This window comes from Triturus cristatus, chromosome 4_1 (genome assembly GCF_964204655.1).
Source record: "Triturus cristatus chromosome 4_1, aTriCri1.1, whole genome shotgun sequence".
Classification (NCBI taxonomy): Eukaryota; Metazoa; Chordata; class Amphibia; order Caudata; family Salamandridae; genus Triturus; species Triturus cristatus.
In genome coordinates, this window is record NC_140585.1 from 860,287,460 (window position 1) to 860,312,838 (window position 25,379).

General features: G+C 49.9%; 1 protein-coding gene across 5 annotated transcripts in view; it reads right to left on the reverse strand.

Annotated features, from left to right (window-relative positions):
• The window catches only part of TASOR2 (transcription activation suppressor family member 2), a 1,022,580-nt gene that overhangs the window by 831,163 nt on the left and 166,038 nt on the right, over window positions 1-25,379 (reverse strand). For all 5 annotated transcript variants that reach the window (XM_085653577.1, XM_085653574.1, XM_085653576.1 and 2 more), the window contains exon 4: window positions 8,521-8,593. In XM_085653577.1, the coding sequence (XP_085509703.1) occupies window positions 8,521-8,593 (73 nt within the window). The remainder of the gene's footprint in view (window positions 1-8,520; window positions 8,594-25,379) is intronic.

Consider the following 25,379-nt stretch of genomic DNA (forward strand, 5'->3'; position numbering starts at 1 on the left):
TCAACTTCTCTGCTCTTCTTGGCACTCTTTTTGGTCCTGTTGCCCTGTTTCCATCAGCAGCAGCCCTTTAGACATCTAGCTTGTGTACACGGTGGTGTGAAAGCCCTATTTTTCCTCTTTTCTGTCATTTTGGATTTCCAGACTAGGAAAAGCTACATTTCCAGTTGGAGGAATTACTTCGACATAAATATTAATCAGCTTTATCTTCATATATCTTATAATGAACCAATGTGGTGGAGGCTTACTTTCCATTTAATAATATTTTGCTTTCCAGATGAATCACTAATCTGGTTATGAATGGGGATGAACCTGGCATTAGCACATAATTTGTCCCAAAGAGACTTCTTTAGTCACATTGCTTGCTTTGGATTTTTATGAATACCAGCTACCACCTACCTTCAGGTTTGTTTTCGGTCTTGCATCACCATGTTACCTGCCCTGCTCCAAACTGCTAACCATTTACCTTGCTTCAGCAATTTACAATTTAAAGCCTGGTAACTTGTCCAAGGCTTTTACTATTCTGGTTTCCAGGTTTTCCCTCTGGACAGTTACATTTTAATCTAGTGTTAGTTTAATCTCTCATCCTGAAAGCTTTCTATGTCAATTCCAGGATTTTACGGTGACAGAAAAAACACAGCAGCTCTGGTCCATCAAACGAAGACCACCCCTTGACTGAATGTTGTTAGGGGAGAGCAGCATACAAGAATAGATTCACATCCAATCTTTAAAGACTGTGGTCTTATATGCGTTATTGAAGACAACTGCAAAACCAGCTTTTGTTTTCTTTATGTGGTTACAGGCCTGCATTCCAAACCCTTGTGGTGTAGCTTTATGACAGATTGGTGGGGCACTAGCACCTTTAGCAAGGCAGCATAAAAAGTACTTAGAAACAAAATACTTCAACACTTTTAAGTTAAGGTAATAGTCTCTCCTTTGGCAAGCGATCTCCACTGACTAGTTGTTAAAAAAGTTGCTTATATCGCCCAAGGGCCACATGGTCTATGTTTTTTCTTCGTGATCTTCCATTTTAGGACCCTTATGCTATATTTTATTTCCTTGTCATATTATGCATCTAGCTCACTTAACTTAATGTGGGAGTTGAGTGCTTATGTACACTGCACCCCAAAGAAATCGTTAGTACAAGTTTGATACAATAAGAACATATCTACATAATCTTGCTGTGAATAGTAGGTTGCAAAGAAATACAAGATGACAGATTAGTATGCCAGATTTCTGAACATTTTGCATAACCTCATATTATGTCTGCCAACTCCTCTGAAGTCTGAAGGAATAGGATAAAGACGATTGCCATCTATTGCATATAATTAATGCATCCAATGCAAGGGGAGCAGAGAGGAATTATCCACAGAGACTGACTGAAAACCTTGAATATAGATGCCATGTGAATTTCTACAACTGCCGGTCTTGTTCTATCCGACAGTTAAAATACTAACTATAATTTCATTGCTACACCTAAACACTCAGGATGTAGGAACCCTTGTCTGTGTAATTAATCAGAGATCAATGCGTGCAAATACTTGCACAACCAATTATTAATGCATATAGACCAATAAGGAGTAGTTTCTTACCTGTAACTCCAGTTCTGTAGTAGGGGAATCTCTGTTATAGTCATAATCATGTGAATAGTCCCGGCCATGTGCGTGGACCCCGGAGCAATCAAAATAGTCTCTTAAGTTGTCCTCTTCTGCAATCCTGCATAGACACTTAAGAGAAAATAATTACAAATAATGCAGCCTGAAATAAACAAGTCTACTCTGGCCAGTACTTCATCCTGAAGTGAGAAAGGATAGCCAGATAACACTGAAATTTAGACATTTCGCTTAGGTTCACACAGAGAGAAACTCCCCTTCACAAAAATCCTTTGTCATGATAGAGAGGAAGGGTTGGACAGACAAGCCCCCATAGGCTGCCATTATGTGTCTGTAAAAGGATACCGTGCCTTTAAGGAACCCTCCAGAGACCCTCGGTATCCCATGATGCACAGCCACAAGCTAGTTACTTTCAGTTCTTTTTGATGGTGTATAAAACCAGGCATGTAGCATTCAGCATATTATCGTTTCATCCACCGGGGAGGAGGTCGGGTTGCTTATGACTATAACAGAGATACCCCTACTACAGAACTGGAGTTACAGGTAAGAAACTACTCCTTCTGTAGTAGGGGATCTCTGTGTATAGTCATAATCAGGTGAAATAGAATGGCAAGCCCATCCCCCACAAACCAAACCCAGAGGTGGAAGAAACAGACAGAACCACTACTGTGCAAATAAATTTCTCAGCGACGCCTGCCCAACCTGAGCATCTGCCCTGGCATCAGAGTCCAGGCAGTAGTGTTTAGCAAACGTATGAACTGACTTCCAAGTGGCAGCCCTACAGATGTCTGCAATGGGGACATTGCACAGCAAAGCCGCTGTAGCAGCTTTACCCCTGGTAGAGTGAGCCTTAGGCTTACCCCCTAGAGTCTTGTTAGCTTTCTGGACACAATCCACCTAGAGATGGACTGTTTAGAGGTAGCATGACCAGTCCTGACTGATCCATAATTAACAAATAATTGATCCGATCTACGAATCTCCTTAGTCTTACCTAAGTAGAATTTCAACACCCTTCTCACCTCGAGGGAATGAAGGGACCTCTCTGCCGGAGAGGAAGGATGCTGAAAAAACGTGTGCAACGTGATCGTCTGATTCACATGGAAATCGGACACCACCTAAGGAAGACACTTTGGGTGAGTTCTCATGAAACTTTAGATGCATGAAACACAGTATAGGGCTCTTGGCAACAAAGGGCTTGGATCTCACTCACCCTGCGAGCCGTTGTTATAGCTACAAGGAAAACTGCCTTCCAGGATAGATGCTGTAGAGAAGTCTTATGAATAGGCTCAAAAGGCTCCTTCATTAGTCTAGACAGACAGCACCACATTAAGCTCCCACGGAGGCAAAGGACGCCTAATGGGAGGAAACACCTTCTTCAAACCTTCCAGAAAATCTTTGATGACTGGGATTTGGAAAAAGGAAGTTTGTGATGGGCATTTCCTATACGCAGTTAAAGCTGCTAGGTGAACCTTAATGTAATGGAAGTTAAGGCCAGATTGAGCCAAATGCAGTAAGTATGGGAGGATGACATCCTCCTTGCAGGATGTAGGGTCTGCACCCTTAGACGTGCACCAAATGCAGAATTTCTTCCATTTGTATGCACAGGAAGTCCTTGTAGACAGTCTTTTTGCCTCTTTTAAGATCTCCATGCAGTTCTGAGGCAGATTTAAATGTCCATACTGCACTAGCTCAGGAGCCATGCTGCCAAACTCAACGACGAGAGGTTGGGATGCACCATCTGCCCTCCGAACTTCGTGAGAAGGTCCGGCCGACACGGAAGTCGAAGATGCGGCAAGAGAGACCGGTGTAGAAGGTCGGTGAACCACCACTGCCGAGGCCATTCCGGAGCAATGAGGATCATCCTGGCTCTGGACTAGGACAGTTTGATCAACACTGCCGGGATCAGGGGAATGGGTGGAAAAGCGTAGAGAAAGCTGTTCGACCAGTTGATCCACAGTGCATTCCCCAGCATCCCCAGTTGGTAAAACCTGGATGCGAAGTCTCGGCATTTGCTGTTTTCTGCGGTGGCAAACAGATCGATGTCTGGAGTGCCCTACCTTGCGAAGATGCCCATTAACACCTCGTCGTTTAAGACCCATTTGTGGTTTTCTTGAACGAGCCTGAGTGCGTCTGCCTGCGCATTCTGTACACCTGGCATATGAGTCGTCGTGATTGTCAGTCTGTGCCTCCCAAGACAGTGTGTGCAATCTGGAGCCCCCCTGCTTGTTGAGGTAATACATTGTTGTTGTGTTGTCCGTCTGTACAAGCAGGGAACTGGTGTGGAACGATGGCTGGAAGGCTTTCAGCGCCAAGTGAACTCCTTAGAGTTCCAGAAAATTGATGAGATACGTGGCCTCCGTCTAGGACCACATCCCTTGTATTTGAAGGTGTTCCTAATGCGCTCCCCAGCCATGGAGAGACGCATCAGTCACAATGGTTTGAGTCGGTATCTCTTTGTGGAAAGGGATTCCTCTGAGGAGATTGTGAGGTGAACACCACCACTTCAGTGACTGGGCGACGTGTTTCGACAGTTGGATCCTGTCCTCCCAGTTCCCACATTTCTGGTCCCACTGATCCTCCAGACATTCCTGTGGAGGCGTGCATGTGGAGTGAGAAAGATGCAAGAGGCCATCGAACCCAGGAGAGAGGACACCGTCCTCACCCTCGCAGAAGGAACGGCCATGAGATTCTGAGCCTTCCGAAGGATCGATAAGCGTCGCTCCTCCGAAGGACACACACTTGCCTGGAGTGTATTGATGGAGGCTCCCAGGTACTGCAGACACTGAACAGGAGTCGAGACAGACTTTGCCATGTTGATGTGAAGGCCCAATTGGTTCAACAGAACAGCAGTACTGTTGAAATGTAGCTGTGCTTCCTGAAACGTGGACGCTTTGATCAACCAGTCGTCCAGGTACAGATAGACGAACACCTTGTTCTTCCTAAGGTGCGCTGCAAGTACCGCCATGCACTTTGAAAAAGTCCTGGGCGCAGTCTTCAGGCCGAATGGAAGCACTGTATATTGGTAGCGATTGGTGCCGACTAGGAACCGCAGGAACTTTCGATGCTTCCTTGCAATGGGTACATGGAAGTACGCGTCTTGCAGGTCTATGGCGCATAGCCAGTCCCCTTGATGTAGCTGAGGGTAAAGCTGGAGCAGAGACAGCATCCAGAACTTTTCTCTGCGAATCAATTTGTTTGCTTGCCGCAAATCTAGAATGGGTCTGAATTCGTTTTTGTCCTTTTTGTGCACCAGAAAGAACCTGGAGTATAGACCTTTTCCCCTTTGAGGAGGAGGAACCAGTTCTATCGCCCGTTTTCTTAACAGGGTATCGGCCTCCACTTGAAGTTCGCGCAACAGGTATTGTGAACGAACTGGTGGAATAGATGGAGGAGGACTGATGAAACGTAGACAGTATCCACTGCGAACAATATTCAGCACCCAATTGTCCTGAGTTGTTTTTCTTCACTCTGCCAGGTAATTTTGAATGCTTCCCCCCACCGGAGTGGGTAACAGATGAGGGGGAAGTAATCCCTCAGGGCTTAGAACCAGAGGGTCCCTTGTTCCCCGATGTGGACTGCTGGTTGCCCCTGCCTCTCTGACGTCTCTGAAAATGCTGCAGCTGAAACTGCTGCTGTTGCTGCTGTTGTCCAGCTGGACGTCCTTGTCCGCTTTGGAAATGTTGGGAAGAGTATCGCCGTTGGTAGGGGTGGAAACTCTTACGCTGTTCCTTCGGCTTCTCCAAGCCAACAGTCTTGAGGGTCTCAACCTCCACCTTCATACGAGCCATTTCCTCATCCGCATGGGAACCAAAGAGGGTGGAACCCGAGAACGGTAGGTTAGCGATGCGTTGCTGGGCCTCCGGTTTCAGGGAGGTGAGAAGCAACCATGAATGGCGCCGCAGAGTCACACCATGACAATATCCATGAGCTGCCAGGAGAGAGGTGTCTGCAGCCGCACTGATGATCTGATTAGAGACCATCAGACCCTCATTGAGAACCTCCTGAAAGTCCTCGCGTTTGTCTCTAGGCAGGAGTTCCACGAACTGTTGCAGGGACTCCCACAAGGAACGGTCATACCGGCCTAAAAGAGCCGTCGAGCTCGCTGCCTTCATTGAAGTGGCCTCAGTGCTGCAGACTTTTCTCCCCGCGGAATCAAGTCTACGGCTTTCCTTGTCCGGTGGAACTGTGGTCGAAGGGGCCGTAGCGTGCTGCTTCTTCGCCGCCACCACCACTATGACGGAATCCAGAGCGGGATCCACCCGCAGGAATGCAGGCTCCGAATCCGGGGGCCTGTATTTCTTTTGAAGCCTCGAGGGAGCCGACTTTACTGAGGCAGGCGTCAGGAACAACTCCATCGCCCGTTCTTCCAAACCGGGTACCAGAGGAAGCAGAGGACGAGAGATTTGCTTCCGTTATAGCGTCTCAAAGATTACAGACGTGGATAGGGTAGGCACAGACAGTGCAATGCCCAGCTTTGCCGCTCCCCTTACCAGTACCTCCTGAAATGTGGTGATGTCATCAACCGGTGACACCCTCGAAGGTGGGGAATCCGACAGTATCCCTAGTATACCTTGAACGTGATCGCTCGTGGCGATGACGACGGCATGATCAGGTTGAAGACCGGTGCGGGCTACGAAAGCGATGTCTCGGCCGGGATCGAGATCTTGGCCTTCTTGGCACCGCCGGGACCACTGTCACAGGTGGAGCAGCCAGCGGCCGAGGAGGCGGCTGAGGTGGAGGCGGTGGTGGTGGCGGAGGAGTCGGCAGGCGTGGAGGAGGAGGCGGAGGAGGAGTAGGCGTCCTGAGCCTCAGCGGCGACTGACGAGGAGCCACAGGCCGAGCTGATTCCGGTGACCTGGTTGGAGAGTAAGTCCTGGAGTACTCCGAGTCCAAAGTTTGAATCACCCTCCTCAGCTTGCGGGCAGGCCTCGAAGAGGAAGCTCTGGAGGCAGCGCCCCTGGATGGTGAACTTCGACGCCGTCTTGACCTTAAACTCCCAGACATGGAGATGCGGACCACAGAGGGTGACAGGCTTCTCGACGTCGACCTTCTTCTCGGCGTCGACCGTCTCCGCGACGTCGACCTTCTTCTCGGCGTCGACCGTCTCCGCGACGTCGACCGTCTCCGCGACGTCGACCTTCTCCGCGACGTCGACCTTCTCCGCGACGTCGACCTTCTCCGCGACGTCGACCTTCTCCGCGACGTCGACCGTCTTCGCGACGTCGAAATTTCCTCTCGACGCCGAATTTCCTCGCGACGTCGACTTTCCTCGCGACGTCGACTTTCCTCGCGACGTCGACTTTCCTCGCGACGTCGACTTTCCTCGCGACGTCGACTTTCCTCGCGACGTCGACTTTCCTCGCGACGCCGACTTTCCTCGCGACGCCGACTTTCCTCGCGACGCCGACTTTCCTCGCGACGCCGACTTTCCTCGCGACGCCGACTTCCCTCGCGACGCCGACTTTCCTCGGCGACGTCGACTTTCCTCGGCGACGTCGACTTTCCTCGGCGACGTCGACTTTCCTCAGCGACGTCGACTTTCCTCAGCGACGTCGGCTTTCCTCGCGACGTCGGCTTTCCTCGCGACGTCGACTTTCCTCTCGACGTCGACTTTCCTCTCAACGTCGACTTTCCTCTCAACATCGACTTTCCTCTCGACATCGACTTTCCTCTCGACGGCGATGATCTTCTCGTCCACAGCAACCTGCGCGTCGACGGTGAACGGCGGTGTCGCCTCGACAACGAGCGCCGATGTCTCCTGGACTCAGATCGACGGCGATGATGTGTTGACGTGGTGACGTCCGAGGTCTCGACCTCCTTCCCCTCGACGTTGATCTTCGACGTCATTTGGACCCAGAGCCCTGGGTCGACGGGGAGCATATGGTTGTCATACCTGGCCTCGACGTTGACTTTGTCGCCTTCGACGTCGACCGGGACCTGCGTCGTTTCTGAGCCTTCTTACGACTGGGGAGCCCCCCAGAGGCGGACGCATGGGTTGTGGAAGTGGAAAGGCTGTCTCCATGCCCAGATGTCCCACCTGCAGCCTGTTGTCTTCTCTGCTCCAGGCCTTTAAGACGAATCTTCTCCCTGTCATGCAGGGTCCTCCTGGAGAATGAGTTGCAGATGACACAGGAGTCAGGAACATGAGTTGAAGGAAGACAGAGTATACAAAACCTGTGAGAGTCCGATTTGGCCTTCGTCCTGCCACATTCTGGGCACTTGTCAAATAAAGATGACATTTTGACAAGAAAAATGTGGCTAATAGCCCCAAAAAGACAGCAAAAGGAAGATAAAGGCCTCGGACATCGAGTGAAACACTCAAATTCTCCAAAAAGCTCAAATATTTGAAGATATACCACTAAAGGTAGAGCTCAATGCTAGCAGGACCCGTCAAAAAGAACTGAAAGTAACTAGCCTGTGGCTGTGCATCATGGGATACAGAGGGTCTCTGGAAGGTTCCTTAAAGGCACGGTATCTCTTTTACAGACACATAATGGCAGCCTATGGAGGATTGTCTGTCCAACCCTTCCTCTCTATCATGAAAAAGGATTTTTGTGAAGGGGATTTCTCTATGTGTGAAACTTAGCGAAATGTCTACATTTCAGTGTTATCTGGCTATCCTTTTTCACTTCAGGATGAAGTACTGGCCAGAGTAGCCTTGTTTATTTCAGGCTGCATTATTTGTCTTTATTTTCTCTTAAGTGTCTATGCAGGATTGCAGAAGAGCACAATTTAAGAGACTATTTCGATTGCTCCGGGGTCCATGCGCATGGTCGGGACTATTCACATGATTATAACTATACACAGAGATCCCCTACTACAGAAGTTGCAGATAACAAAACAAAATGTACTTAAAATAACATGATTAAGACTGAAAAAGAGAGTAACATTTTTAGAATTGCTTCCTCACCTGCATTGGGGTCACCCAGGGTCGTAATACTACTGTTACCAACGTGAAGCCCATTCTCGCATACTAACCTTGCCTTTAAAATAAAATTAGAAACATATTAAATAGGTCACTGGTTTGCAATAAATGTGCAGCTACAGAATATTTTAATACAACAGGCAATAGTATTATAAAACAGACACGATGATTTTGAAGGCTAGGACGAAGACTACAGGTTAACATTGTCTTAGATGCACAGAGAAAATAAGGTTTGAGAGACAAAGCGCTACAGATTTCTCCCCTTTTTTTAACATGCTTAAGACAGAACAATTTTACTTCAATCTTACAACTTCATATATGGGGCAAATCTCAATGACGGGACACGATACCCTTAAAGCACAAAGCAGTGTATACTAGGTGTAGTGAGGAGTGTGGCCAGGCAAGATGGTGTGCTAGTCGCAAAGCCCCGGAGCTCCTGCCAAATAGGAATAAATTCTACAGTATCCTGACAATACTCACCTGAAATTTGTGCTGTCTGGCTGGCTTCGGTGGGTGAGCCCAAGTTGGCCGGCTAAGAGACGCGAATCCAGGGACCTCGACCGCGGGGCCTGCGGCGCGGCTGGAGCCCCGAGCTGCCATGGTGGATTGAGCCTGGTGAGAGACGGGAGGTAGAGACGGAGTGCAGGAGGCCTGAAACCAAGAAGCACCATGGATGAGGCAGACACTGGGTTGCTGTAGGAGGCCGACGGGGACGAGCTGGTGACCCGTTCTCTCTTGGTGGGACGCCCACGCTGATTTGTGGAGGCCAGGAAAGCCGGAGCTGATACATACAGCAGATGCCAAGAGGGAGGAGCCTGGAGGCCGCTGGGCGCCTCCGTTGACAAGACGTGACCGGCTGCGGACCGGAGTAACTTCAGATCATGCTAGAAGGTGGGCGCGAGTCGGCCATTATTAGAATAAAGCTGAGTGAGAGGGTGCCTCCAGTGTTTTACATAGCTAAGGGGGGAGTGGCGCCCAGTGGTGAAGGGGGCTGCTTACAAAATAGTGCGGCCTACTAATTGAGGCCCCCACAGAGGCAGAGTGCAATCTATTTGGAGCTACAAAAATAAGTCCACACCGGCTGCCCTGGAGAAGTGTGAGGGCCGAATAGACCTGGGAGAGTGGCACACTGGAGATTCTGTTGCCACTGGAAGGGTGTACATTTGGCAGCAGCATCCATCAGTGGTACGTGCATGACTGGGTGGGGGTGGGGCCTGGACAGAAGTAGACACGAGGAGGCGAAACCGCTTTGGAGGGGGCCCCCCGTCAGGCGCCATAGAAGTGAGTGCCTGGCACATGCCCGAGCCCACGGACTGACTGAGCCTCCCAACATGGAAATCAGCGGGTCATGGCTAAGGACAAAGGGGGCAAGACTGTGAAGGCAAATACAAATCTGGGGGACAGGAGGCCCCTACATTAGCTGAATCATTAGCAGAGATTAAGGGATCAAGAGATCTCATGGATGTATGACGATTGTTAGAAATGGGATTTCTGGTTGGCTAAGGTTTGCACCCAAGCCAGGCAGAAACCACCGCTCTAGTCAGGACAAGGGATTTACACTCCTAAAATAACCCCTGCTCACCCCCTTGGTAGCTTGACACGAGCAGTCAGGCTTATCTTAGAGGCAGTGTGTAAAGCATTTGCACAAAACCAACAGTAATACAATGCAAGCACTACATGTAGGAGAGTAGGGTCTGCTTTCTATGTTCACCCCCACTTTTTGCTTTTGCTTTACTGGTTTTCGACTTAGATGTGGCTGTGGGCCTGCTAATCAGACCCACAGCCCTGCTGTTCTCTCTCTAAATTAATACTATGTACTTTAGGTGCATAACCCAGTTGGATAGGATCACCTTATTGGCCCCTGTACAGTGTACCTTAGGTACCCAGGGCATAGGTGTACCCTAGGCCTACCAGGGGCTGCAGCATGTATTATGCCACCCCTGGCCTGGCCTTCCATTATGACACAACTGGCTGATCACTCAGCTGGGGCAAGGTCGTGTAATCACCCCTTGCTTAGGTGTAGTATTCCTATACCCAACTTACATATAGACACATGTGTACCTATCAGCCACTCCTATGGCAGGCCTTAACAATCCTGGAGGCAGAGTGCTTGGTAACATGTGAGATGGTGCTCTAGCATGAGCTAAGCCTATCTGCAGCTTTCGGAACCATGTCCTTATAGCTGTTCTATGATATAGCCTACCATATACACTTAAAGTGCCTTATAATCTTAGACGGTTATGGTAACTATGGTTTGGCTTTATCAAAACATGTCGTGTAAGGTGTCTAACACTTTGGAATAATACCCCCATCCCATTTCTGGGGATGAGGATATTATCCCTCCCTTCTAGAGGGAGAAGACATGTTGTAACCTACTTACCCGGTTAAAGTTAACCAGAGCCCCAGCATCACAAAATGGATGCTGCTGCCACAGACACGAGTCTGACCTCCTGCTGCTGGGAGTGATCCCGGCAAGGGAGGCTTGGACAATAGGTTTCCTGCCTTGGGAGGTGCTAGCACCACCCCAGACAGGCCTTAGTGTATTGGGGCAGGGAGGGATGAATAGAATGAGACATGCCTGGGGCACACAAGGTGTCCCGTGCATAGTCCAGTTCAAACCGGTGCTGGGGCACTCCAGCCCCAGTCCTGGCGCGAAACTGGACAAAGGGAAGGGGGTGTAACCACCCCCCTCCCAGGTCCCACCCATAAGGCGTGACCTAGCAGGTATCCCAGCCCCCCAGATTAGTAGAAGAGTGGGAGTTGGGCCTCAGGACTTTAGATTATCCTGAACCTGCAACTTGAACAGAAACTCTGGACCTTCGACATTCGACGAAAGAAGAAGACTGAAGAATCTCCCTTGTGGCCAAGGAGTGGCTACCCTGTGCAAACAGGCACCATCAAGAGACTACCCTTTGCTTTGCTCCAGTTCTACGAGGGACCGACTGCAGAGCCCGACCAGAGCCTTGACTTCCAGACTTCTCCGACCCTGATCCACATCCACAGCCGAGCTGAGATCCGTGGAGGCGACGAGAGACGTGGGACCGGCTACCTGGGAAAAGTGGCTAGTATCTTCCAGCGCAGCTTCTGAGGCACCCTCGAAGTTGTGCACCGGGGATTGAGAAGCCCCAACCCCAAGCACCATCTGCACCGAAGATCAGCCCCCCACACTCCACGAGTCCTGCGTGGGGCCCTTCTGCATTTTCCTGCTTGCCGCGTCTGTCCGGTTGCTTGCCTGCTGGCTAGTGGCCTTTGAGACGACGCACCCTGAAATCTTCAGCGCTGGTTTGGCTCCTCCGGACTGGCTCCCGCTTCTCTGCAAAAGAGAAGCACCCCAGACCTTCCTGGTCTGCACCAGAAGCAAGTCCTCCGTTCTTCGTGGGTTCCGCTTGCCAAGGCTTGGTGAGTCCTAGTCCAACTTCGACGCCGCCGACAGCAAGAGCCTTCGTGGGACAGCTCGCCTCCTGGTCCTGGTCGTCCTCGACGTTCCCTGGTCCTCGTGGCTGCAGCGACAAGCTTCACCTTCACCTGCAATCTTCACGACATCGCCTGGTTCCTTCCTGGTTCCACGTGGTCACTGGCTAGTGACCTTGACTCTGTCCCCTCTGCTTGCAGGTCTCCTCTCTTCTTGATCCCAGCCTTGGGATCCACCGGACACTCTTCACTGACTGCCTGTCAGCATCTTTCTTCAGGCATCCATAGGAGTCGACGACGAAACCCGACGCAACTTCACCCCTATGCACCCGCAGCCTGTGGGCTAGGTAACTTGGGTACTCCGGTGCTCATCAGGATAGTGACTATCCTAGTGTCTAGTTTTCCAGTCTCGACTTCCTAGCTACTCCGGAAGTGTCCTAAATCTATTTAATTCAAAACTGTACTATTTCTATCGATTATACGCATTACGCGTGAGTGTTTCCACTCTGCACCTGAATCCCGTGGGCCTCCCACTTCCTAACCCTTGGTAGTATAGTGTAGCCCCAGCGATTCCCTAGGCCTAGGCCTATCCTATTTCCGTGACAGTGGTCCTTATACCACTCACTTAGTATATGGTTTGCGTGGCCCCTAGGGCCTAACTGTATTACTTACCTGTGTGACTTAATGTATGCATAAATAAGACTGTGTTGTACTTACCTCTAATCTCATAAAGAGTGCTGAGGGTTTGTCTAGAATAAATACACTTTATTTTATATATATCTGTTGTGGTGTCCTTTCATTTGGTATTCAAGGGATTATATATGGTATCACAGCTGGCTTCACATGCCATTCAGAGTTTAGCCTAAGACTGCTCTTGTCCATGCTACCACTAGGATAGCTGGTCTATAAGGTTGACTTTACAACCAATCACCATAAGGGTATTTGGACTGATATAAGGTGTACACTAGAACTATTGACATCATACATCAGGCCAACTTCTCACATTGGTGAGCAGCGGTTGGGATCTGAGCTTGCTGTTGTAATACCATTGTAATCTTGAGATACTAAATTGAAAGATCACACAGATATTGTTTAGGTACATATAACATAGAATATAATACTTAAGTCCTACTGGACTTAGTGGTTGTAGGTTGAAGGGAGTAACACACCCTGACTACAACTACTAGAGAGGTTTAGTAGATACAACTAGTGTAGGTAGGTGCACACACCACACCCTCACTAGAATCATCTCCCTGAATGGAGATCACACTGATGCTCCCTCAGGAGAGGAGAATCCTAGACAGGTTCCCTCTAGATATGATGCATTCACTTTCCAGGAGATGAGACAACTGTGTACCTCCAGGAGATTAAAACAGGGTTCCAACCCTACCCTTAGACAGCTAGTGGAGCTTCTGGAGGCCTATGATGCTGAAAGAGCTGCCAAGGATGGTGCCATAGCTGTAGATAAGGGTCTACCCACCACAGAGGAGTCAGATGGGGCTTCAGATGAAGAGGTAGACAGCCAGGGCCAAGTAGGAAGACTTAGCCAGGCTAACCTAAGTTTACATGGGAGTTTGCATGGGGTCCCCCCATACAGACCCCCAAGTGGGCTTAACCAGAGAAACAGGAGGGACAGATCCCCTTCAAGGGAATCCATCCACTCCCATGTCTCTAGCATCTCTAGTGTTTCCTCTCACAGGGGAATGACTTCCTCTGAGAGAAAGGAGCATGAAGCCAGAATGAGGGAAGCTAATCTGAGGATTCAGCGGGAAGAACTTGCCCTTGCCAAAGAGAAGCTTGCTCTGGCTAGAGAACAAAAATTAAGTGGGTTAGAACCGACTGGTGGCAGCAATATCCCTAAGGATAGAGACAGGCACTATGATAATAGAAACCTGAGCAAGATTGTCCCTCCCTACAAGTGTGGGGATGACATCCACAAATGGATAACTGCTTTGGAGAGAGCTTGCAAAGTACAGCAGGTACCCCAAAGTCAGTGGGCAGCTATCTTGTGGCTCTCCTACTCTGAGAAAGGCAGAGACAAGCTCCTCACAGTTAGTGATGAGGATGCAGATAATTACACTGTCCTGAAGAGTGCTCTAATTGATGGGTTTGGCCTAACCACTGAACAATACAGGTTGTTGTTCAGGGATACCCAGAAGACACAGACTCAGGACTGGACTGACTTTGTATATTGTGCCACTAAGGCTCTGGAAGGCTGGCTAGTGGGAAGTAAGGTTAAGGACTATACAGGATTGTATTATTTGATCATGAGAGAGCAAATCCTTAACAACTGTCAAAACCAGCTACTGCATCAACACCTGATTGATTCTGATCTGACTTCTCCCCAAGAATTGGGAAAGAAGGCAGATAGATGGGTCAGGACTAGAGTCAAGCAGAAAAACCAGAACCAGGGCGGTGATCAGAAAAAGGCAGACCAGAAGGGTAATGATCAGAAACAAAAAGACCAGAAGTCTTCACCAGGCCCCCAAAAGGCTCAGGGGGAGGTTGGTCCCAAAAAGGATAAAAAGAAAGATGGCCAAAAGAAACCATGGTGCAACTATTGTAAGTCCAACTCACATTGGTTTAGTGAGTGCACCAAAAAGGATAAGCCCCCAGCCACCATTGCCCCTAAGGCAACTGTACCCCCTAGTTCAGCTGTAAGTGGTGGTTCCCAGCAAAAGGGGTTAACCCTGGGAACTGAGGAGGATTCTGGCCTAGTCAGAATACCTACTCAGGCTGTTCTGATCTGTGATGGGGACTTAGCTTTGTCCTCTACTATAGGCCCCAGTAACCTGGGCAAGTACAGACAGACACCTTTTATCAACCAAAGAATGGCTCAGGCCTACAGGGACACTGGAGCTAGTGTCACAATGGTGACACCTGCTTTTGTGGACCCTGGACAGATCATACTAGGTGAGAATTACCTAGTGACCAACGCTAGCAATGCCACTACCTCCCATTGTGTGGCTATTGTTAACTTCTCCTGGGGAGGGGTAACTGGCCTCAAGAAAGTTGTTGTTAGTTCAGACCTTCCTGTAGAGTGTTTACTGGGCAATGATCTTGAAACTTCAGTTTGGTCTGAAGTGGAGTATAGGACCCATGCAGAAATGCTGGGGATAGATGCACATGTCCTTGCTGTGACCAGGTCACAGGCCAAAAAGTGCACCACTGAACAAGTGCTGGATCCTGAAACTATGGACCAGTCACAACCCAAGAGAAAGAGCAGTAGGGTTAAGGCTGTGCCTTCCCCCCCTGCCTCAGGTGGTGGATCAGCCCTCCCAGGAGGATGATTCTGAGAGCCCTGAAGGAACTGTCCTAGAAGAACTTGAACCTGATCAGGTTGAGTTTCTTGGGACAGGGGGACCTTCAAGGGCAGATCTGAGGCAGGCTCAATTAGACTGCCCCTCTCTTGAACCCCTCAGACAGCTGGCTGCTGCTGAGGCTGCAGGGAATGCTCAAGGTACCCATAGAGTGTATTGGGATGAAGGGCTACTGTACTCAGAGGCTAGAGACCCCAAGCCTGGTGCATCCAGGAGGTTGGTCATACCACTGAAGTTCAGAGGCTTCCTTCTTACCTTGGCCCATGATATTCCCCTTGCAGGACATTTAGGCCAGAACAAGACTTGGGACAGGCTTGTCCCTCACTTTCACTGGCCCCATATGTCAGAAGATACTAAGGAGTTTTGTCGCTCCTGTGTCACCTGCCAAGCCAGTGGCAAATCAGGTGGCACCACAAAGGCCCCCCTCATACCACTACCTGTGGTGGGGGTTCCCTTTGAAAGAGTGGGCATAGATATTGTAGGACCAATGGACCCACAAACAGCATCTGGGCACAGATTCATACTGGTGATAGTGGACCATGCCACCAGGTATCCAGAAGCTATTCCCCTGAGGACCACAACAGCTCCTGTTGTGGCAAGGGCCCTGCTTGGAGTATTCTCCAGAGTGGGCTTTCCAAAGGAGGTCATTTCTGACAGAGGTGCCAACTTCATGTCAGGATACTTGACTGCAATGTGGAAGGAGTGTGGTGTGAACTACAAGTTCACCACACCCTATCACCCACAGTGCAATGGGCTTGTTGAGAGATTCAACAAGACCCTAAAGGGAATGATAAAAGGTTTACCAGACAAGCTTAGGCGAAGATGGGACATCCTTTTACCCTGCCTTCTGTTTGCTTACAGAGAGGTCCCACAAAAAAGGGGATTGGCTACAGCCCTTTTGAGCTTTTTTTTGGGCATCCTATAAGAGGACCCCTGTGTTTGGTAAGGGAAGGATGGGAGAGACCTCTCAGACAACCCAAACTTGACATAGTGGATTATGTACTTGGTCTCCGCTCCAGGATGGCAGAGTATATGAAGAAGGCTTCTAAAAACCTTGAGGCAAGCCAAGAACTCCAAAAAACTTGGCATGACCAAAAGGCTGTGCTGACTGTTTACCAGCCAGGGCAGAAAGTGTGGGTGTTGGAGCCAGTGGCCCCAGCAGCACTCCAAGACAAATGGTCTGGACCCCACACTATTGTTGAGAAAAAGGGAGAAGTCACCTACTTGGTGGACCTTGGGACTCCCAGAAGCCCCCACAGGGTGCTTCATGTCAACAGATTGAAGGCATATATTGACAGGGCAGACATGGGGCTACTCATGGCTACAGATGAGGGGCAGGAGGAAGAGAGTGACCCTCTCCCAGACCTGTTGACTCAGAACCCTGATGATGGCTCAGTTGATGGTGTGGTCTTTTCTGACAGCCTCACTGCCCATCAGCAACAGGACTGCAGGCAAGTTCTGCAGTCCTACAGACATATGTTCTCTCTGACCCCAAGTCAGACAAACTGGTGCACCCATGAGGTGGACACTGGTGACAGTCTGCCTGTGAAGAGTAAAATCTACAGGCAACCTGACCATGTCAGGGACTGCATAAAAGTTGAGGTACAAAAGATGTTGGAGCTGGGAGTCATTGAACCTTCAGAGAGCCCTTGGGCTAGTCCTGTAGTTCTTGTGCCAAAACCTCACACCCAAGATGGTTAGAGAGAGATGAGGTTTTGCGTAGACTACAGAGGTCTCAATGCTGTCACTAGGACAGATGCCCACCCAATACCTAGGGCAGATGAGCTCATTGACAGACTGGCAGCTGCTAAGTTTTTGAGCACATTTGACCTGACAGCAGGCTACTGGCAAATCAGACTAGCTGAGAATGCAAAGGCCAAAACTGCTTTCTCGACCCCAGGAGGACATTATCAATTTATGGTAATGCCCTTTGGTTTGAAGAATGCACCTGCCACTTTCCAAAGGTTGGTGAATCAAGTCCTTACTGGGTTGGATGATTATTGTGCAGTTTATCTTGATGATATTGCTGTCTTTAGCTCCACCTGGGAGGATCACCTGGTCCACCTGAGGAATGTTTTAGAGGCCCTGCAAAAGGCAGGCCTCACTATCAAGGCCACTAAGTGCCAGATAGGGCAGAGCAAGGTTGTGTACCTGGGCCACCTAGTTGGTGGGGGTCAGGTTCAACCACTGGAGAGCAAGATCCAGACCATAAAGGACTGGACTCCTCCAACTACCCAGACTCAGGTCAGAGCTTTCTTGGGCCTGACTGGGTACTACAGAAAGTTTGTTAAGAACTATCGGTCCATTGTGACACCACTTAATGACTTGACCTCCAAGAAAATGCCAAATAAAGTTCAGTGGACAGTAAGCTGTCAAAAAGCATTTGATGACCTGAAGCAGGCCATGTGCAGTGCACCTATTCTGAAAAGTCCAGACTACTCCAAAGAGTTCATTGTCCAGACAGATGCTTCTGAGTTAGGTGTGGGAGCTGTTCTTTCACAACTGAATGTAGATGGTCAAGACCAGCCCATTGCTTTTATAAGTAGAAGGCTGACCCCTAGAGAGAAACGTTGGTCAGCTATTGAGAGGGAGGCCTTTGCTGTGGTTTGGGCCCTGAAGAAGCTGAGGCCATACTTGTTTGGCACTCACTTCAAGATTCAGACAGACCATAAGCCCCTCTTGTGGCTAAATCAGATGAAGGGTGAAAACCCCAAACTCCTTAGGTGGTCCATTTCCCTACAGGGGATGGACTTCACAGTGGAACATAGACCTGGGACTGACCATGCCAATGCAGATGGACTCTCCAGATATTTCCACTTAGAACATGAAGACTCAACTGGTCAAGGTTAGTTTAATGTCCCTAAGTTTGGGGGGGGGTTGTGTAGGAGAGTAGGGTCTGCTTTCTATGTTCACCCCCACTTTTTGCTTTTGCTTTACTGGTTTTCGACTTAGATGTGGCTGTGGGCCTGCTAATCAGACCCACAGCCCTGCTGTTCTGTCTCTAAATTAATACTATGTACTTTAGGTGCATAACCCAGTTGGATAGGATCACCTTATTGGCCCCTGTACAGTGTACCTTAGGTACCCAGGGCATAGGTGTACCCTAGGCCTACCAGATGCTGCAGCATGTATTAAGCCACCCCTGGCCTGGCCTTCCATTATGACACAACTGGCTGATCACTCAGCTGGGGCAAGGTCGTGTAATCACCCCTTGCTTAGGTGTAGTATTCCTATACCTAACTTACATATAGACACATGTGTACCTATCAGTCACTCCTATGGCAGGCCTTGACAATCCTGGAGGCAGAGTGCTTGGTAACATGTGAGATGGTGCTCTAGCATGAGCTGAGCCTGTCTGCAGCTTTCGGAACCATGTCCTTATAGCTGTTCTATGATATAGCCTACCATATACTCTTAAAGTGCCTTATAATCTTAAACGGTTATGGTAACTATGGTTTGGCTTTATCAAAACATGTCGTGTAAGGTGTCTAACACTGTGGAATAATACCCCCATCCCATTTCTGGGGATGAGGATATTATCCCTCCCTTCTAGAGGGAGAAGACATGTTGTAACCTACTTACCCGGTTAAAGTTAACCAGAGCCCAGCATCACAAAATGGATGCTGCTGCCACAGACACGAGTCTGACCTCCTGCTGCTGGGAGTGATCCCGGCAAGGGAGGCTTGGACAATAGGTTTCCTGCTTGGGAGGTGCTAGCACCACCCCAGACAGGCCTTAGTGTATTGGGGCAGGGAGGGATGAATAGAATGAGACATGCCTGGGGCACACAAGGTGTCCCGTGCATAGTCCAGTTCAAACCGGTGCTGGGGCACTCCAGCCCCAGTCCTGGCGCGAAACTGGACAAAGGGAAGGGGGTGTAACCACCCCCCTCCCAGGTCCCACCCATAAGGCATGACCTAGCAGGTATCCCAGCCCCCCAGATTAGTATAACAGTGGTAGCTGGGCCCCAGGAGATTAGATTATCCTGAACCTGCAACTTGAACAGAAACTCTGGACCTTCGACATTCGACGAAAGAAGAAGACTGAAGAATCTCCCTTGTGGCCAAGGAGTGGCTACCCTGTGCAAACAGGCACCATCAAGAGACTACCCTTTGCTTTGCTCCAGTTCTACGAGGGACCGACTGCAGAGCCCGACCAGAGCCTTGACTTCCAGACTTCTCCGACCCTGATCCACATCCACAGCCCAGCTGAGATCCGTGGAGGCGACGAGAGACGTGGGACCGGCTACCTGGGAAAAGTGGCTAGTATCTTCCAGCGCAGCTTCTGAGGCACCCTCGAAGTTGTGCACCGGGGATTGAGAAGCCCCAACCCCAAGCACCATCTGCACCGAAGATCAGCCCCCCACACTCAACGAGTCCTGCGTGGGGCCCTTCTGCATTTTCCTGCTTGCCGCGTCTGTCCGGTTGCTTGCCCGCTGGCTAGTGGCCTTTGAGACGACGCACCCTGAAATCTTCAGCGCTGGTTTGGCTCCTCCGGACTGGCTCCCGCTTCTCTGCAAAAGAGAAGCACCCCAGACCTTCCTGGTCTGCACCAGAAGCAAGTCCTCTGTTCTTCGTGGGTTCCGCTTGCCAAGGCTTGGTGAGTCCTAGTCCAACTTCGACGCCGCCGACAGCAAGAGCCTTCGTGGGACAGCTCGCCTCCTGGTCCTGGTCGTCCTCGACGTTCCCTGGTCCTCGTGGCTGCAGCGACAAGTTTCACCTTCACGTGCAATCTTCACGACATCGCCTGGTTCCTTCCTGGTTCCACGTGGTCACTGGCTAGTGACCTTGACTCTGTCCCCTCTGCTTGCAGGTCTCCTCTCTTCTTGATCCCAGCCTTGGGATCCACTGGACACTCTTCACTGACTGCCTGTCAGCATCTTTCTTCAGGCATCCATAGGAGTCGACGACGAAACCCGACGCAACTTCACCCCTATGCACCTGCAGCCTGTGGGCTAGGTAACTTGGGTACTCCGGTGCTCATCAGGATAGTGACTATCCTAGTGTCTAGTTTTCCAGTCTCGACTTCCTAGCTACTCCGGAAGTGTCCTAAATCTATTTAATTCAAAACTGTACTATTTCTATCGATTATACGCATTACGCGTGAGTGTTTCCACTCTGCACCTGAATCCCGTGGGCCTCCCACTTCCTAACCCTTGGTAGTATAGTGTAGCCCCAGCGATTCCCTAGGCCTAGGCCTATCCTATTTCCGTGACAGTGGTCCTTATACCACTCACTTAGTATATGGTTTGCGTGGCCCCTAGGGCCTAACTGTATTACTTACCTGTGTGACTTAATGTATGCATAAATAAGACTGTTGTACTTACCTCTAATCTCATAAAGAGTGCTGAGGGTTTGCCTAGAATAAATACACTTTATTTTGATATATATCTGTTGTGGTGTCCTTTCATTTGGTATTCAAGGGATTATATATGGTATCACAGCTGGCTTCACATGCCATTCAGAGTTTAGCCTAAGACTGCTCTTGTCCATGCTACCACTAGGATAGCTGGTCTATAAGGTTGACTTTACAACCAATCACCATAAGGGTATTTGGACTGATATAAGGTGTACACTAGAACTAGTGACATCATACATCAGGCCAACTTCTCACACTACAAACGGACACCACACCAGTTTTAGAAAAATATCCAATGTTTTTATATACACAAGACCAAATTTGATAAATATCCACCATACAGTACTTCAGAAATAGTTACTTCTCAAAATGTCTTTAAGTTGCAAAATACATTGAAAAACACAGTTCGTACGAGTCGGAAGCTCGGTCCGAGCCTACTGAGATGCTGAAAACAACAGAGTTTCGCAGTTCCCGCTGCCCGCGTCGGTACAGGCCAACAACAGCCGGAGAGATTCGTTCACAGTACCTTTCTTAGTGCGGCTCACAGGGGTGTGCGAGTCGGTCTTGGCATCCGTCGCGGTTGCGATGCAAAATGGAAGCGGTGCAAGGTGCGGTGTCCCTCGATGCGCTGCGAGCAGCGTCTCGGTGACGATCGTGCAGACGGCGTTGGTGAGACCAATGCTTGCGGTGCAGGGCGAGTCGGTGCTCGATGCGGTGCTGGGAGGTTGCGGTGCAGGTGACAGAGCCGGTTGTGGTGTTCGTCGCGGTCACAGTGCCAGGTGGAGGCGGTGCAAGGTGCGGTGTCCCTCGATGCGGTGCGAGCAACGGCTCGGTGACGATCGTGTAGATGGCGTCGGTGAGACCAAGGTTTACGGTGCAGGGCGAGACGGTGCTCGATGCATTGCTGGCAAGTTGTGATGCGAGCGACAGAGCCGGTTGGCGGGAATTGGTGCTGGCCGAGCCGGACAGCTGTGTGAGACGAGTCGGTCACAGGTGTCGAGCCAGCAGCAACCGTGTCGGTGAGCTCAAGCCAGCAAAGGCGATGCAGGTTGCGGTGTCTCTCGATGCGGTGCAGGCAGCGGCTCGGTGACGGAGTCGGTGCCTTCAGGACACAAGGCCAGCGACGGAGTCGGTGACGTAGTTGGTCGCAGTTCCCTCTTCTCTGTAGAAACTGAAAAAGCAGTTCCAGGAGCGGTACCCAGAGGTTGGTGAAGTCTTTGCAGTCCCTGAGACTTCTTAACAGGAGGCCAGCTCGGTTCAGGCCCTTGGAGATACTCAGCACAGTAGAGAAAGTTCAGTCCAGTCCTTTCACTGCCCAAGGCAGAAGCAGCAGCTACAGGCCAACCCAACAAAGCAACAACACAGAAAGTGGCAGTACTCCTCCTGGCAGCTCTTCCAGCTCTTCGTCTTGGCAGGTTCCTTGATTTCAGCGAGATCTAAATTCTTGGGATCAGGGTCCCACTACTTATATCCCAAAATCCTTTGTCCTCTGAGGGCAGAGGGGCCTTTGCCTAGTCCAAACCAGTTCTGGTCAGTCCTGGAGCACTTTGTTTACATGACTCCTTCTTTCCTTTCAGAGTGCAGGGCAGAGACATCAGACGCACCACAGGAGGTGGAGCCAGCATTGTGGAGGGAAAGCACAGCCCTATTCAGGTCCCAGGTGCAACTCCTCCCACCCAGCTACATGGAGATCTCTCTATTCAGCCCTGTGCTGACTCACCCTGTCACTGGGAATTTCCCAGCCCCCTGGAATTCCCCAGCCCCTGTCACTCAAACTCCAGACAAGGAATACACAGCCTAGCAGAGGCAGGTTTGGATGGATAGACAAGAAAACACCTACTTTCTAAAAGTGGTATTTTCAAACACAGAATGTTAAAACCAACTTCACTAAAAGATGTATTTTATCATTCTGAGTTCACGCATACTAAACTCGAATTTCTACCATGTTCCCTGAGTCAGTTAGGATTATAAGATGTAATAATCAAACTGCCCATTCTGGCCTATGGAGAACAGGTAGACTTGCAATAGTCAAAAACGAAAAAGGCTGTAATTCACTATTAGGACATGCCACACACATCAGGGCATGTCCTACCTTTCACATACAATGCACCCTGCCCACAGGGGTACCTTGGGCCTACCTTAGGGGTGACTAACATGTAGGAAAGGGAAGGTTTAGGGCACAGCTTTCCAAACTTTTCATGTCGGTGACACACTTTTTTGACGTGCATCATTTTGCGACACGGTAATGCAGTGTAGTGAGCGAGCCCGATCCACCTAAGGTGGGTTCGGGGGGATTCAGGGGTGTTCTCCCTCGCGAGAACATTTTGGAAAAAAGTGGGATATTGGTGCATTTTCAATCAAATTTGAGAAAGCAGGAAGGTTAATAAAGCAATTGTGAATCTGTTCTAACAAAGAGAGTGTGAGAAGTTGGCCTGATGTATGATGTCACTAGTTATAGTGTACACCTTATATCAGTCCAAATACCCTTATGGTGATTGGTTGTAAAGTCAACCTTATAGACCAGCTATCCTAGTGGTAGCATGGACAAGAGCAGACTTAGGCTAAACTCTGAATGGCATGTGAAGCCAGCTGTGATACCATATATAATCCCTTGAATACCAAATGAAAGGACACCACAACAGATATATATAAAATAAAGTGTATTTATTCTAAGCAAACCCTCAGCACTCTTTATGAGATTAGAGGTAAGTACAACACAGTCTTATTTATGCATACATTAAGTCACACAGGTAAGTAATACAGTTAGGCCCTAGGGGCCACGCAAACCATATACTAAGTAAGTGGTATAAGAACCACTGTCACGGAAATAGAATAGGCCTAGGCCTAGGGAATCGCTGGGGCTACACTACACTAGCGTTAGTTAGGAAGTGGGAGGCCCACGGGATTCGTGTGCAGAGTGGAAACACTCACGCGTAATGCGTAAAAGTCATTAGCAATAGTACAGTTTAAGAAACGGTAGATTTAGGACACTTCCGGAGTAGCTAGGAAGTTGAGACTTGAAAACTAGACACTAGGATAGTCACTATCCTGATGAGCACCGGAGTACCCAAGTTACCTAGCCCACAGGCTGCGGGTGCATAGGGGTGAAGATGCGTCGTTTTCGTCGTCGACTCCTATGGATGCCTGAAGAAAGATGCTGACAGGCAGTCAGTGAAGAGTGTCCGGTGGATCCCAAGGCTGGGATCAAGAAGAGAAGAAACCTGCAAGCAGAAGGGACAGAGTCAAGGTCACTAGCCAGTGACCACGTGGAACCAGGAAGGAACCAGGCGATGTCGTGAAGATTGCAGGTGAAGGTGAAGCTTGTCGCTGCAGCCAGGAGGACCAGGAAGCGTCGAGGACGACCAGGACCAGGAGGCGAGCTGTCCCACGAAGGCTCTTGCTGTCGGCGGCGTCGAAGTTGGACTAGGACTCACCAAGCCTTGGCAAGCGGAACCCACGAAGAACGAAGGACTTGCTTCTGGTGCAGACCAGGAAGGTCTGGGGTGCTTCTTCTTTGCAGAGAAGCGGGAGCCAGTCTGGAGGAGCCAAACCAGCGCAGAAGATTTCAGGGTGCGTCGTCACAAAGGCCACTAGCCAGCGGGCAAGCAACCGGACAGACGCGGCAAGCAGGAAAATGCAGAAGGGCCCCACGCAGGACTCGTGGAGTGTGGGGGGCTGGTCTTCGGTGCAGATGGTGCTTGGGGTTGGGGCTTCTCAATCCCCGGTGCACAACTTCGAGGGTACCTCAGAAGCTGCGCTTTAAGTTACTAGCCACTTTTTCCAGGTAGCCGGTCCCACATCGCTCGTCGCCTCCACGGATCTCAGCTCTGCTGTAGATGTGGATCAGGGTCGGAGAAGTCTGGAAGTCAAGGCTCTGGTCAGGCTCTGCAGTCGGTTCCTCGTAGAACGTGGGCAAAGCAAAGGGTAGTCTCTTGATGGTGCCTGTTTGCACAGGGTAGCCACTCCTTGGCTACAAGGGAGATTCTTCAGTCTTCTTCTTTCGTCGAATGTCCAGAGTTTCTGTTCAATTTTGCAGGTTCAGGATAATCTAAAGTCTTGAGGCCCAACTCCCACTCTTATACTAATCTGGGGGGCTGGGATACCTGCTAGGTCACGCCTTATGGGTGGGACCTGGGAGGGGGTGGTTACACCCACTTCCCTTTGTCCAGTTTCGCGCCAGAGCTGGGGCTGGAGTGCCCCAGCGCCGGTTTGAACTGGACTATGCAAGGAACACCTTGTGTGCCCCAGGCATGTCTCATTCCTTTCAGCCCACCCTGCCCCAATACACTAAAGGCTGTCTGGGGAGGTGCTAGCACCTCCCCAAGCAGGAAACCTATTGTCCAGGCCTCCCTGGCTGGGATCACTCCCAGCTGCAGGAGGTCAGACTTGTGTCGTGGCAGCAGCATCCACTTTGTGATGCTGAGGCTTTGGTCAGAGGCTAACAGTTGAAGTATGATTTTAACATGTCTTTCCCTCTAGAAGGGGGGAATAATATTCTCATGTCCAGAAATGGCATGGGGGTATTATTCCACAGTGTTAAACACCTTACACGACATGTTTCGATAAAGCCAAACCATAGTTACCATAACCGTCTAAGATTATAAGGCACTTTAAGAGTATATGGTAGGCTATATTATAGAACAGCTATAAGGACAAGGTTCCGAAAGCTGCAGACAGGCTCAGCTCATGCTAGAGCACCATCTCACATGTTACCAAGCACTCTGCCTCCAGGATTGTCAAGGCCTGCCATAGGAG